We start from the raw sequence: 13432 nt of genomic DNA, 5'->3' as shown, positions 1-13432 counted from the left end.
CCTGCAGATGCCGCAAGACGCGCAGGAGTACTGGGCACAGCAAGAGAAAGGAAATGTGATGGGATGGTCTACATTTGGTTTTAGGCGAAGTTCATCTTTCAGGTCCACAAGGGGCTGAGAATTTAAACGTACTCCTAAGCGGTTTGTATGCTGCAGTGCTCTGCTGAGCGCTGACACCTTTAGTTGGGCTAGGATTTAAGTTCAGGTAACTGGGCCAGAGTTTAAGGTTACGATTAGCCCTTGGAACAGAAGTGGATGGAGTGTCAGGTTTAACACAATGTTCCAGACCAGCATGAAAGCCATGCCAGGAGAAATTTTGGGGTAGAGTTAGCTGGCCTAACTGGATTCAGGCCAAGGTTAAGGGCTTCTCGTAGCTTGAGCTGAAAAGCAACATTTACATCTGGATCCTGCTAGGGTTGCTAGGCTTCAACCTGAGTTAGTCCCAACATATTAAACCAAATGATTTAATCTGGAGAGTCTGAAGGATCAAGTAGGGTTTAGTGACAGCATGACCTAGCATCGTACAGGCCATTAGAACTAGGACAACCGCTGCTGAAAAAATCAAATGGGGCCGAGATAAGATACTGGGCAAGCAGGGCCTAAGTTTAGGGCTAAGTGTTGTCATTATGATTAACCGTTGGTACTGGAGGGGCTGAAGAGCTTTGTGAAAGTCCCTCCTGCAATTGATGTATTGCTCTTTTTTCTAAGGGAGAAAGGGACTTCACAGGAAAAAGTCTAACAGACGGGGGAAGTAGGAGAAAGAGGAAAAAGGGACACCAGTACTTATCAAGACTTTGGGACCACAAGGGAATGGTTTAGAAGTCTATACACATGTGCACATCTGTTTTCCCCAATCTTTAACCTTCCTGCCATCCATCCTGTCTCCTTGTGAGTCTCCCTTCCCCCCAACTCCCACAGTCCTCTGCCTCTCCGTGTCACACAGACGTTCTTTTCTTTTTGTTCCTCTGCGTCCTTCCCAGTCCCAGCACAGGGCAGAGGCAGCAAGAGAAGAGAAAGAAAAAGGGAAGCAGCTTTACCAGTTTTTTTCTTTCATCCTGTGTCCAAACCAAAAACAAGAACCACAACCACCACCACCACCACCACCACCACCACCACCACCAATAATAATGGAAGTGCTGCGGCACCATAGCATTGGGGAGAGAGGTAAGCGAGGGTGGCAGTGGTTTCACCACAAGCCTTTGGGGAGGGATGGAAACATTTGAGGACCGCCAGCTCCCAGTGAGCCGGCTGTGCCCGTGGGCTCTCCGGCCGGCCAGGCAGCGGTGACCCCGCAAGACCCTGCCTCCCGGCACTTCCATTTGCACAAGCCCGGGCGAACCCTCCCCGGAGGGCACCCAGCCTGAGGCGGCCCCTTTGCCTGGCAGCTCCGAGGGCAGGCTTCCGACGCACGGGGGGGCATCCAGCTGTTGCCAACAGCTGTGTGTCAGCCCCGGCTGGGCCGCGGCCGAGCGCGGGGTCCGCCCCGCCGCCGTCCCCGCCCCTGCGAGGAGGGGGAGGAGGAGGAACCGAGAGTGCCCGACCCGGTGGCTTTTAGGGGGGGGGGAGGCCACTCAGTTGTTAGCGCCCGGGCCCTGCGCTCCTCTTCCAGCTGCCGCTTCTGCTCGTTTCCAGCGCTACGGCCGCCAGGCTGGCTGCTGCCCGGCCTCCCCTCCTCCTTTTGCCGGTACCTACCTCAAAACCTCCGGAGGCTGCGGGGCTCCGCTCTTGAAAGGAGGAGGAAGCTGGGTTTGGCAAAGGCGAAAGGGAATTGCCTTGTAACTGGGTGGCGGGGGGGGTGGGGGGGAGGGTGGAAAGCGGGGTGGGGGGCAGAGAGGAGAGGAAACCAAAACAAAATTAAAAAAAAAAAGAACAAGGGCTGAGTCTGGAAGCGGGTCTCGCCGCCCAGGACCCGCACGCCCCGGCGGCCACGCGTGGGTGCAGAGCGCGGCGCGTCGCGCAGGGCCGGGCGGAAGATGCACACGACGCAGAAGGACACCACTTACACCAAGATCTTCGTCGGGGGCTTGCCCTACCACACCACCGACTCCAGCCTGCGCAAGTACTTCGAGGTCTTCGGAGACATCGAGGAGGCGGTGGTCATCACCGACCGGCAGACGGGCAAGTCCCGGGGATACGGCTTTGTAAGTGCCGGGGCGGGGGACCGGGCGGGACCGGGGAGGGGGCAGGTGGTCGGGCCGCATGGGCATGGCGGAGAAACTTCTGCGGGGGTCGCCGAAAGAAGGAGCCGTGCCTGGGTGGGGGTGGGAGGGGAGCACGGGAGAGCGGTTGGCTTTTTTTGCTTTTTCTCCTTTTTTTTTAATTTTTTTTTCCCCTCTCCCTGATGGGGAGTTTGGAGAGAGGCGCGGGGGGGTGGTGGTGGAGAGGGGAGGAGGGGAAGGAATTACTGAAAAAGGAGATGGGGGGGGGGGGGGACGGGGGGCGGAATTGCCTAATTTCTCGCAGCGCCTGCACCGCGCCTGTTGCTCCCTGATACGGCCGCGGCGGGGGTTTATCTGCCGCCGGCCGAGCTCGGTCCGCGCCCTCCGCCCTGCGCCGGACCCGGCTCCCTTCTCCCGGCGCGGCCGTCGGGGACACGCTCCGCTCCGGTCCCCCGCCGCCCTGGATGGCCCCCAGCGCCGCCCTTGGTTGGGGGGGTGGGAGGAATAAGCCGGGTGTGTGTCGTGGTGGGGGAGAGAGAGGCTTTTCCTTCCCCGCGGGAAGGGATCTGATGCGCAGCATCGCCCCGTTAAGGTCACCATGGCTGACAGAGCTGCTGCTGAAAGGGCTTGTAAAGACCCCAACCCCATCATCGATGGCAGGAAAGCCAACGTGAACCTGGCGTACCTGGGTGCCAAGCCGCGGATAATGCAGCCAGGTGAGGAAGCGGCCCCGAACGGCTTTTCTCTCTGTACCTCAGGTCTCTGAAGAGCGTGAAACTCCAAAAAAAAATAAAAAAGGTAGTGCTGTCTGGCACTTTCCTGAAGTACACTCGCTGTCTGGGTGCGCTTTGGTTTTGGTTTTTCAGTGCAGTGTGTAGTAACTTTTCTGGCTGTTTTGTACATGTGCCTCATTTAAAAACCAAAAGCAATCAGAAAGAAGTATCTGCCATTCCCCAGGAAGACTTCCACAGCTCAGACGCTTCATTGGTTATTCCTGCTGCTGGGAATGTGGTGGCACTGACCATTTACAGTATCGTTGCAAGGAAAGATTGGCCTAGGAATGAATCACTTCCAATGTGTGCGGTCTTATTAATACAAACAATATCTTAATGCAAACCCCTTGAACAGATGGGAGCTATTACGCAGACTTGAAAATGAAACGGCTCTTCCTAAAACCACATCTGAGCCAATCTGATGTCCTAGCCACTTCCCCAACTGCTGCTTTGCAGCACGGGGGGCAGGAGCGCAGAGTGTGTGCACATTTGTGCCCTAAAGGAGGCTGCTCTGAATTCCCCTGCACTTGGCCTGAGGAACACTTGTGTGAGTAATTCAGCAGCCACCGAAGAAAGAAGGGGTTTATGCTTGGGCACTTGAAGAATAGAAATGAAGTTAGGATTTGACCCCCATGCCAAGTCCTCATGAGTAGACATGGCTCGGATTTAAGGCTGTAGAAAGTACACAAATACCCTGATGAGTATAAAGTACCAAATAGTCCTTCAGAGGCTAAAGTTAGGGACCGTAACAGAGCACAAAATAAAATGCAAACAAAAACCTTGTGCTTATTGTTTAGAGAAAAAGTTGTTCTAAACATCTCTAGGAAGGCTTTGCTGTTCTAAATTCTGTATGCATGTATACGTGTGTGTGTGCATATGGATTGATATGTTTTGTTTTCTAATTTGTGGTTCTGCAGTCTTTCAGACATCGTCACTGGAAGTTGCTAGTGAAGGCTGTTACTCCGCGTTTGTGTGCGCATATGTATATAGCATAAGTAAGTGGCCAAAAGAACACCCATACAGAGAATGTGATGTGTTTCTGTTGATAGGTTTTGCCTTTGGTGTCCAGCAGCTTCATCCAGCTCTCATACAGAGGCCTTTTGGGTAAGTCTGTTCAATGGGACCTCAAATAGGGGAGGAAAAAAATTTTTTTTTTTTTTTTTTTAAAAAAAAGGAAAGAAAAAGTATGATCTTTGAAGGCCTATTGCAGTAGCAGCCTTATAAACTCAACAGCAATGCTGAAGTCCTCAGAGTTGTAAATGTATACCCGTAAACGCGCTCACCTTGTCGGTCATGTTCTAAATGCCGCAGCTGAGTCAAGTTGTGTGGGACGTGTCCCTTCCACCTAAGCAGTCCAGTCCCGTTTGACCCTATGATAAAACAAGGAGGTATGACTTGATGCAAGATTGCTGTGCCCCATTTCTCTTTTCTCAGCTTGACTCAATGTTATTTATCTCTTTCTAATCTGACAGGGATCGTTTACAGTTAAGATAACTGATCAGAAGGATATGATGATAAGAGGTGGAATAGTTCTGTTTGGAATTAAACTCTGTAACCAGTAGACTCAAACACAAACAAGCTAAAATGGTGATTAACGATGCATGTATGTTTTTTTTATATAGTCAATAGACCTCCGTGTGCTTTTTTTTATTTATTTATTACAGTAATGAAGTGGTGTTGATAGCTAAACTGTGTGCTTTTATTTAATTGAAAGAGCTGTAGTGAAAGTTTTTTTGGGGGGGTCTTTTTAATTTTGTTTTTGTTGTTGAGGAGTGACTTTGCCATGGGGAGCAAAGGGTCTTTTTTTTTTTTTTTTCCTTGCTTTCAAGCTGTAGCCTGTGACTTTTTTAACCATATTTTGTAGTGAGTGCTAAATTGTGTGACTTCTTGATTTTCAAGTAAATCAACGTATTGCTTGCATGTTCATAATTTGGGGGGGGATTTGTTCTTGGGAGGGGTGTGGAGCTCCTTATTAACAATGTGCGTCCATTTGGGCTTTCTAATTTGAGAATTTTTTTTTCTTCAATCTGTCTTTAATATGTAGCGCATTTCTCCTTTACTTGAGTATACTATTCCTAAGTAGATCTAACTCTTCCTTCTTACAGGCATTTAATTAGGAGGTGAAGTCTGCTTTAAACTTTCCATACAGTGTCACTTAACTAATGCACACTGACTGAGAAACTCATTGCAAAGAAATGCATTTTGCTGATTAATGAGTAAGCTAACAATAAAATAGGGAAAATGCGTCACAAACGAATTTTATTTATTTGACTAGAATACCTTTAGAATATTGTACCTAGCTGTTATTAAGCAACGATAGCTTCTCAGTAGTTTGATTTATCAAAACGTTAGGAAACAGTTCCTATCCTCAGAACTGTAGGAAAAAAGTTTTCCTAGAAACTTTACATACTTTGAAAAGAGAATGTTGATTCTTCTGAGACCCGTGGGGAGGTTGTGGAAAACTTTTTGTCTTTTTTTTTTTTTTTTTTTTTTCTTTCCCCTTCTTATGATTATCCTCCACTGCCTTTTGTTCGACTTCTCTGAAGTGTGAGGAGACAACAGCGTATATGCAGGCATCAGTTTATGATGCCCGCGCTAAGGGAGGCGGGAGGTGGAGCGCGCTGTCTCCAGAGCTGTTAAAGCACTTGTTGCAAAGAGGAACCGGTGGAGCGCCCGGGCATCAGCCGCGGAGAGACTGAGTATTTGCTGAGCTCAACAGAAAAGGAGAACCTGTGGCAATCTGTTGTTAAAAGAACTGTGCAAATGTAGGGTTCTTTCTTGCTTTCGTTACCTAGAGCGAGCAATAGATCATGTAAATCGCATTTAGGTCAGGGAAGTTCTTCCAGCAGGCTGAATAAGGTTTTATTTCTAATGCAATGTACATAAATCTGGGAAAAAAAAAAAAAAGGAATTGGTTGCAGGGTCATGTATATATGAAAATTGGTCATTTTTAATCCTTGGCTTTTGCCTTTCTTTTGCTATGTGCAAACAAAGGAAATTACTAATCCTGCCTCTTCCTCAGAATATCCTATGACCTGTACCTTTTCTAAAGACTGCAGTTCAGATTAAGAAGAACAGCACTCATTACGATGAATGAACATCTTCATTCGCTATATTCCTTGACAATAAGAGTGGTTGTTTCAGTGCTTATTTGAATCTATTTTCATTGAAAAGTTCACATTTAAGAGGATGTTACGTGGCTTGCACTGAAATATATGGTCACCTTGAAGTCTTTCTTCCTCCTGTGCAGTTGCACTTTTTGAAAAAAGTACACTTTACTAATATGCTGTGTAAAATGGGTTGTAGTGGGGATTCACTACCATTACCCTGCTAGTCCATACACAAAAAGCTCCAAATATTTTGTGTTTTTTTTATTCCTACCAGAGTGCAAATTAGCAAGGTGCTGCCATATTCTGGTATGGTCAGCAGTGTTTTGATATGGTTTGCCACCTATCAAACAAGAAACTGAAAATAATTGGATTACTTTTACCGAGAAGATGCAGAAGTACAGTATTCTCAATTAAGTCCAACGTTATTGTGGTGGAGGGAGCCAGAAACTAGATTAGCTTCAATGCATGAAGCATTTAAGCTGCTGGGAATTTTTCTTTATTCAGTGCTGCAGAGATCAGTTCATCCACCAAATAACATTTCTCCCTGCTCTTTAAATTCAGCATCTATCTTACTGTTGGTGTGTTTTGTAGAAAGCTGTTGGATCACAGGACTGGCTATCTGTACAGCTCTGTTTTCAGGATTGTTTATTAAAATACTATCTCTGAATTCAATAGGAATTTATGGAGGGGGAAGATGACTTTGCCTTCTGAGATAGCTTTTCTCGTTTTGTAATTTTCAATTTAATATTGGTGGGAAAATCTGGGGTTGTACAGATATACTGGTGTAGGATGTGACTTATTCTGTTGGAGAGACATTTTTTTCCTTTATTTTCTGCCTAAAACTTGTACCATGATCAAAATGAGAACATCCCCGCTGTTTTTAGTAAGACCAGAGTTAAGTCCAAAGTTATTAAGCTCATTATCAAATGCTTAGCTGATGCTATCTGCATGGTACTATCTTCCAAGAGTTAGGCAATTCTGCCTTTCTTAAGAGAGACGGAAAAGCCCTCTCTTGAGTGTATGATCAAAAGACCTATATAATACTAGACTACGGATAATCTGGAAAGAGGGAATGAAGCTGGGACAGTCAGAAGTCAGCCTGCACAATGCTAAATGTCCTCTTAATGGTATGGGGCACAAATTTAAAAGGAAGCATTTCAAGAGTCTTGTATGTCTTGATGTGTATGTAACCTATTTCTGCTATAAGGAAAGCTGTGCCTTGTTGAAAATGTACTCTTTAATTATGCTTACAAAACGAGATGATGCCATGCAAGGGCCAAAGCAAAACATTTAGTTCAAATAATTTAATGTTGAGAGTCAATGATGTGCTACTACTGCTGAATTTTCATATGCCACAGCTCTCTGCATTAGCCGACAAAGTTCATTCTTTCCTTGAAACAATTACCTTTCACTTTATCATTACTTATAGGATTATTTTTGAGGTCTAAGTTAAACACAAATCTTCTGTTACAACAATAAAGGTCTTGCGGCACACGGCAGGAGCGTATGCCATTCAATTTTGAATATCCCAAAGCTACAGTTACTGCTAAAGTTAAATGTGGCTTCCCTTTTTCATTATTGCAGAAGTGTAAAACAATAAATATATGTTCCAAAATAAAAACTACTGCCAGGAAAGAAAGCTTAAACCGTGTCTGATTCTCACGCTCTTACTCTCTGAAGTAAAGCAGCAGCTTTTATTTAAAATTAAGGATGCTAAGGGTGTCCAGCATAACTGGGAATTGCTTTTGCAGCTTTTGACCTGGCAAAGCATTAAAAGCGGTTGGGTTCTGAATGGCTGAGACCTGCATTTGCTGGCCTCTGCAGTAGGTAGAAATTTACTTTGGCCATATAAAGCCATTTTACTCGACTCAGAACAGTTGTAGCATGACAGATGATCAAAAATAGCCCCAGTGCAGCTTATGCTGTCAGTCATCATGTGTGAAATGGCATGGTGGTGAGGAGCCTGCACAGGGTTTATGTTTATTGTAGGGTAAGATGTGGCAAACAGATAATGTTTCATAACTTCACCACCTGTTAGTTTCTTGGCTTAAATAAAACAAGTCACAAGAGTTTAAGCGGGAGCACATGTATCTTTCTGTCTTGTTCAAGGATATGGCCGAATGCTCTAATGTCTTCAGAAAATCTCAGTAACATCAGTTCAAGTCAACACAAGCATCTCGATAAGCTTGCTTACTGTCTCTTCTGTTAGAATTCCTCTCTTTCATAAATGCTGTATGTAAAGATTCCTTTGATGTGGTGTTAAATGCACTTTTAATGATGCAGAAGAGGCTTTCGGTGACTTCAAATTTAGTTTTATACCTCTTCCCTTAATACTTAAAAAACATGGTGTTATATTTATTTGGATTGTATTTGAGTGGTGACCAATACCAAATGCTTGTTTATGCTCATCCATTTTGTGTGGAGAGCTCAGGTAACGATGTGTATTTAAATGCCCAGAGCCAGCTTAAGTATGCTTCAAATGCACTTCTGGCTAATCACTTCATAAATTAGGTGAGTGTTAAAAACCCAACTGATGGTTTTGTTTTATGTTTTCTTTCCCTTCCCAATCCCTATTTGTCACTCTTTTTTTTTTTTTTTCCCTTTTCTCCCTTCACACAGAAGGAAATGAATTTAATTGACATGTTGGGTTTTTATGATTGTGGTGTTCATGTCTTAAATACAGCAGCTGAACATTTCTCTTCTGCTAATATTCCTATTCAATCAACTGAGCTCTTTTTTTCTTAAAAATAAAACTAGGCTGTTGTAAAACCTGACTATCACTTATTTTAAACTATGTTTTGCTATGAATCTAGTTGACAGCATCCCTTCTGATTGAAACGTTTCTGTGTTGACCACTTAAGTAAATCTTGAAGTTATTTTAAAAATGAAACAAACAAAAACCAAAACCCTTTCCATTAAATCTTGAATTTGGAGAAAAGAGGACAGTTTTTACCATTGCAACTTGCAGCTGTGCTTACAGTGTGCTAAAAGGTTGGTGCAGGCTTCAGAGTTGTCTGTAAAGGTAAAGTTCAGTATGAAATAGTAGTCAATCAGCACAAGCAGTTTTTCATGGATTAGTAAGGATTCACCGACTGGAAAGGAGTTGCCTATACGAGGGACTTCTCTGTGGAAAGCCAGATGCAAGACAGGGTTATGAACGTAAAATGATCATTATATTGAGTATATTATTTTTAAAAACCATATTATACAACTGTGAGATGAACTTGTATGTACACTTGCGTGCTAAGACAATGATATGACCAATTTTCAAAACCGAAGGGCTAAGTAAGCAAGCCAAGGAAGCAAGTTTTGTGACTTGGAGAAGATGGGAAAGTGTGCACTGATCTGTTCAGAATGGTTATTTCTTAAGCTGTAAATTTGTTGTTTTTTTGCTTTTGTTAAACACCAGATCTATTTAGACTTAATCCTATGCCCATCTCCCAAAAAACTCTATGCTGTATGTCTTGCATAGAAATAAACAAGCTGGCACAAAACAGGACATCAGTGGCCTGATAATCAAACAGGTTTGACCCTTGTGTCCTTATGAACTTTATAAAAGTGTGATGCACATGTACTTAGGAGTCACTGTTATGGATTTTAATAGCATCTATGTAGCTTCCCCTCAATGGCCTCTTGTGACGGAGTGAGCTGCACTATCGTTCGTTTGGAAAGTGTGATTCTTGCTGTGTTTACCACACTTGTGAACTTTATTTAAACTCCTTTGTCGCCTGTGTTGGTTTTTTTTTCTTATTTTTAATAAGGGTGACTGAGGTTGCAGAGAAATTAATGTGTGCTGAGTCTGCATAGCAACTTAAGTAGGGTTGCCACAATACACTCTTTCCCCCCGCCTCCCCGAGAAGACTTTACATAAAGTCAGGGTTCAGCCATTTTGGTGCCTTATTGGCTATTGTCAAACTCATTATAGCGATGCTACCAAACTGTTCAGTTACTAATAATAACAGTATTGCAGGAAATAATTTTACTAAGAGTCAAGTAGTTAAGTGAGAAGCAGGGTAATAAAAACGACTTACAGGTGTTTTGAAAAACAAATACCGCAATTTTCCAGATGGAATAATCAAGCTTACTCCTTTAGACTCGTCTTAAAACTGGCATCAGTAATCCTGGTCCGTCTAAAGATTTTAATAGCATTAAACATAATGTCCTCAAGCAACATTAAACACTCCTGTTTAACTCAGCTATAATGCTGCGCTTTGGAGCGATGCTTCTCTTCGGGCCAGTGAACTGGTAATTGGTCCATTCGGTCTCGTTATTGTGGCAACCCTATGCACATAACAACGACTAAATTGAGTTTGTTTTAGTTCGGAGTACGGATATGATGCTTAGGCGCCGACTCGCGTCCCGACTCTAACTCCCTCTCCCATCTTTCAACAGGATACCTGCTCACTATGTCTATCCACAGGCTTTCGTGCAGCCGGGAGTGGTAATTCCCCACGTTCAGCCGGCGGCGGCTGCTGCTTCCACTACGCCCTACATCGATTACACCGGAGCTGCCTATGCCCAGTACTCGGCCGCCGCGGCCGCCTATGAGCAGTACCCCTACGCCGCCTCGCCGGCCGCCGCTGCCGGGTATGTGGCGGCGGGGGGCTATGGCTATGCCGTGCAGCAGCCCATCACCGCAGCGGCGCCGGGGACGGCCGCTGCGGCTGCTGCCGCTGCTTTTGGCCAGTACCAGCCCCAACAGCTGCAGACAGACCGTATGCAATAGCAGATGGACTTCTGAAGGAAGCTCGCTCTTTCTCTTCCTCTTTTCAGCCTTCCAGTATACGTAGCTAATCAGAGACAATCGATATTAACTAAGGAGCTTTAAGGAAAGCGATGCTATTGCGAAACTAAAGATTTTTATTCCACTGTCTTCATACAGTATGCATCCAAATCATGTTGTTAGAGGAGAGGGGTAGTGCGGCATGTCTAGTTTCAAGTATCAAGCCAGAAGAAAATGGAGGGGGGGGGAAAAATACTGTACTGTCATGAAAGAGTGGCAGGAGTAGCAATGGGACTTCATATTTTCAAACAAACAAACAAGAACCAAAAAAAGGCAAAGGTGTACCTTTTACAGTATCAGGGAAGCAAAACTGCCTTTTATAAGTAAGCAAATGGTATTTGAAAAGTTTGAACCAGGGAAAAAACTGAGTCAGCAATATGTAATCTTTATCCATTTTAAGAGGAAACAAGCTTAAAGCACTGATTGTCCTTTCTAGCTTTCAGAAGTTGTCTTCGTGAGATAGTACCTTCTCACTGTCTCACTAACGGGCATCGAACAACCCAAGGAAGATGGCCGGCTAGTAAGATGGCGGACAGGCACCAAAGTTATTTTCTTCTCTGTCCTCTGGATGAGTGGAACTATGGAGCAAGTGATGTGGAAGTAAGGGGTGCAACAGCTGTAGAGACAATCAATAACACAGACAGTTCTGGACAGAACACATCACTCGTGCTCATGTGATGAGCTTGTCACATCCTAATCCCTCGCCCCATCCTGTTTCACTTTTGGGAAACTTTAACTGCTGGTGTCAGCTATTCTGATTCTAAAATAGGATCAGCCCTTTACTACAACAGCCTTCTCTTTCTATTTATTGCATCTATTCGTAACTTGTGAATAAAGGCAGGAAGAAGCTTAATGAATTAAAACCTTTAAGAACTGTTTTAAGGGAATTTTCTTTTCTGAAACCATTTGTACAATTTTAATATCTATTTCAGGATTCTATTTAAAATATTTATTAGCAAACGTACAGTATACAAGGCAACTTTTGTTACCAAGACTGCAGTTCTTGAAGGGTTAATGGTATGTGATTTATACTGTGCCTTAATTGTTATGCTATTTAAAAAGAAATATTTATTTTGAAAGTTTTACTATGCTGCACTCTAAAGAAAGCGACTTTAGATGTGACACTGTAAAATTATGTATTCATCTCATGGCATAAATTATTTAGTAGGCTTAGATGTAGCATATTAAATATTAACCTAATTAACTAAGGATGTTGACTTGGATTTATTTAAATTCAGTATGTGCACTGTATGAGGGTACTCTTAAATTAACACTTTTTTAGGTTTTTACATAAAATATTGCTAGTTCATTCTTTTTCCCTCTACTAGTTTTTCATGTAGACCTCTCAAATACATTAGTGCCGTTTTCTCACTCATCTGTATGTAGACTGACTATTTTTCCCTTTGCTAGAAAATGCTGCTTTACATTGTCCTGTGAAACTACAATACTTGCAATTTTTATTCTTGACCGAAATGGAATTTAATATTTTACACTGTATTGGATTTTTTTATACTTGAACAATTTCATACAAGGGAAGACAGGATAGCATTTTTATGGACTTTATCCAATGTCACTGGATTTATTTTAAGTATTCTGAATACTAGCCAGTGTTATAATGTAGACATGACTCTCCTGTGCATATTATTTATTCAGTATGTATATTGCTTTACAACATTTCAGATCTCTTAATCTATTCACTCGTATTAAAACAATAAAAAAATGTTGTCGCATCCCGTCTAGTGATGTTCTTGCTCAAATTGTCTTAGAGCTTGTTTAGTTAAAACTAGGGGGGCAACCCTTTATGTAACTTCCCTGGTCTGTGGGGTGAATAGCAGCGTATGCACCAACTTTAAATACATAGATTGATATGAACTGTATTACGTGCAGGAAATTCTACAGAGAAGATGGAGAAGATCCATCCTGAGAGTTACCATAAAATTATTCGGAGTAGAAGGGACTTTGGGAGGTTCCAGGTTGCTTATGGCTTTGTCCAGTCAGGTCTTAAAATCCTCCATGTGGAGACTGCATGATCTCCGGGTAATGTAGTCCAATATCTAATTATATCCATAGTGTCTTTTTTTTTTCCCTTCTGTCTAGTCAGAGCCTCCCCTGTTCGTTTATAACCTTCGTCTCATTCTTTGGCAGAGCGCCCAAGCCCTATCTTCTCGGTAACCTCCTCTTAGGAACTGGAAAGTTGCTGTTCTCTTCCGTAGGCTGAGCAAACCCCAACGCCTCAGCCTCTCCTCACAAGTCTCATGCTTCAATCGCCAGCCGTTCTGTTGGCCCCACAATGGAGTCGTTCAAGTTTATCATCAGCTTTCACCTACTGGGAGACTCGAGACTGGACCCGCTATGCCAGCTGTGGTCTAATGAGTGCTCAGTAAAAGGAAATAATGAATTCCCTTGATCTGCCATCTGGGCTCCTCTTGATACAGTCTGACGTACTTTCACTGGTGCCGGAGTTTACCACTGACTCCTGCTCAGCCTGCCCCAAGCCTCCCGTGTCCTTTTCAGCAGAGCTGCTACCAAGCCAGTCATGCCCTGGGGTATGCAGGGGGTTAGTCTTGTCAGAGATAAAGGACTCTCTATTTGTCCTCACTGAATTTC

General features: G+C 43.7%; 1 protein-coding gene across 2 annotated transcripts; it reads left to right on the top strand.

Annotated features, from left to right (window-relative positions):
• Window positions 1-1811: 1811 nt before the first annotated feature.
• Window positions 1812-12555, top strand: RBM24 (RNA binding motif protein 24). 2 transcript variants are annotated; one of them, XM_054191369.1, is made up of 5 exons: window positions 1812-2141; window positions 2752-2875; window positions 3982-4036; window positions 10435-10629; window positions 11262-12555. In XM_054191369.1, exons 1-5 carry the CDS (start codon window positions 1974-1976, stop codon window positions 11281-11283), a joined length of 564 nt encoding a protein of 187 aa, XP_054047344.1. In that variant the 5' UTR covers window positions 1812-1973; the 3' UTR covers window positions 11284-12555. The 2 variants fall into 2 exon arrangements, with proteins under 2 accessions (XP_054047344.1, XP_054047343.1); XM_054191368.1 differs by having other exon boundaries at window positions 10435-12555.
• The last annotated feature ends 877 nt before the right edge of the window (window positions 12556-13432 follow it).

This window comes from Rissa tridactyla, chromosome 2, assembly GCF_028500815.1.
Source record: "Rissa tridactyla isolate bRisTri1 chromosome 2, bRisTri1.patW.cur.20221130, whole genome shotgun sequence".
Taxonomy (NCBI): Eukaryota; Metazoa; Chordata; class Aves; order Charadriiformes; family Laridae; genus Rissa; species Rissa tridactyla.
The sequence above is the reverse complement of the archived record's forward strand: the minus strand, read 5'-3'. Positions and strand labels throughout refer to the sequence as shown.

What these genes read in the sequence shown, in the direction of transcription:
- RBM24 (XM_054191368.1), top strand. Translation starts at nt 1,974, where the DNA reads ATGCACACGACGCAGAAGGACACCACTTACACCAAGATCTTCGTCGGG. An exon ending in AGTCCCGGGGATACGGCTTT is followed by an intron (nt 2,142 to 2,751) that starts GTAAGTGCCGGG and finishes CGCCCCGTTAAG; the next exon opens with GTCACCATGGCTGACAGAGC. An exon ending in GCCGCGGATAATGCAGCCAG is followed by an intron (nt 2,876 to 3,981) that starts GTGAGGAAGCGG and finishes TTCTGTTGATAG; the next exon opens with GTTTTGCCTTTGGTGTCCAG.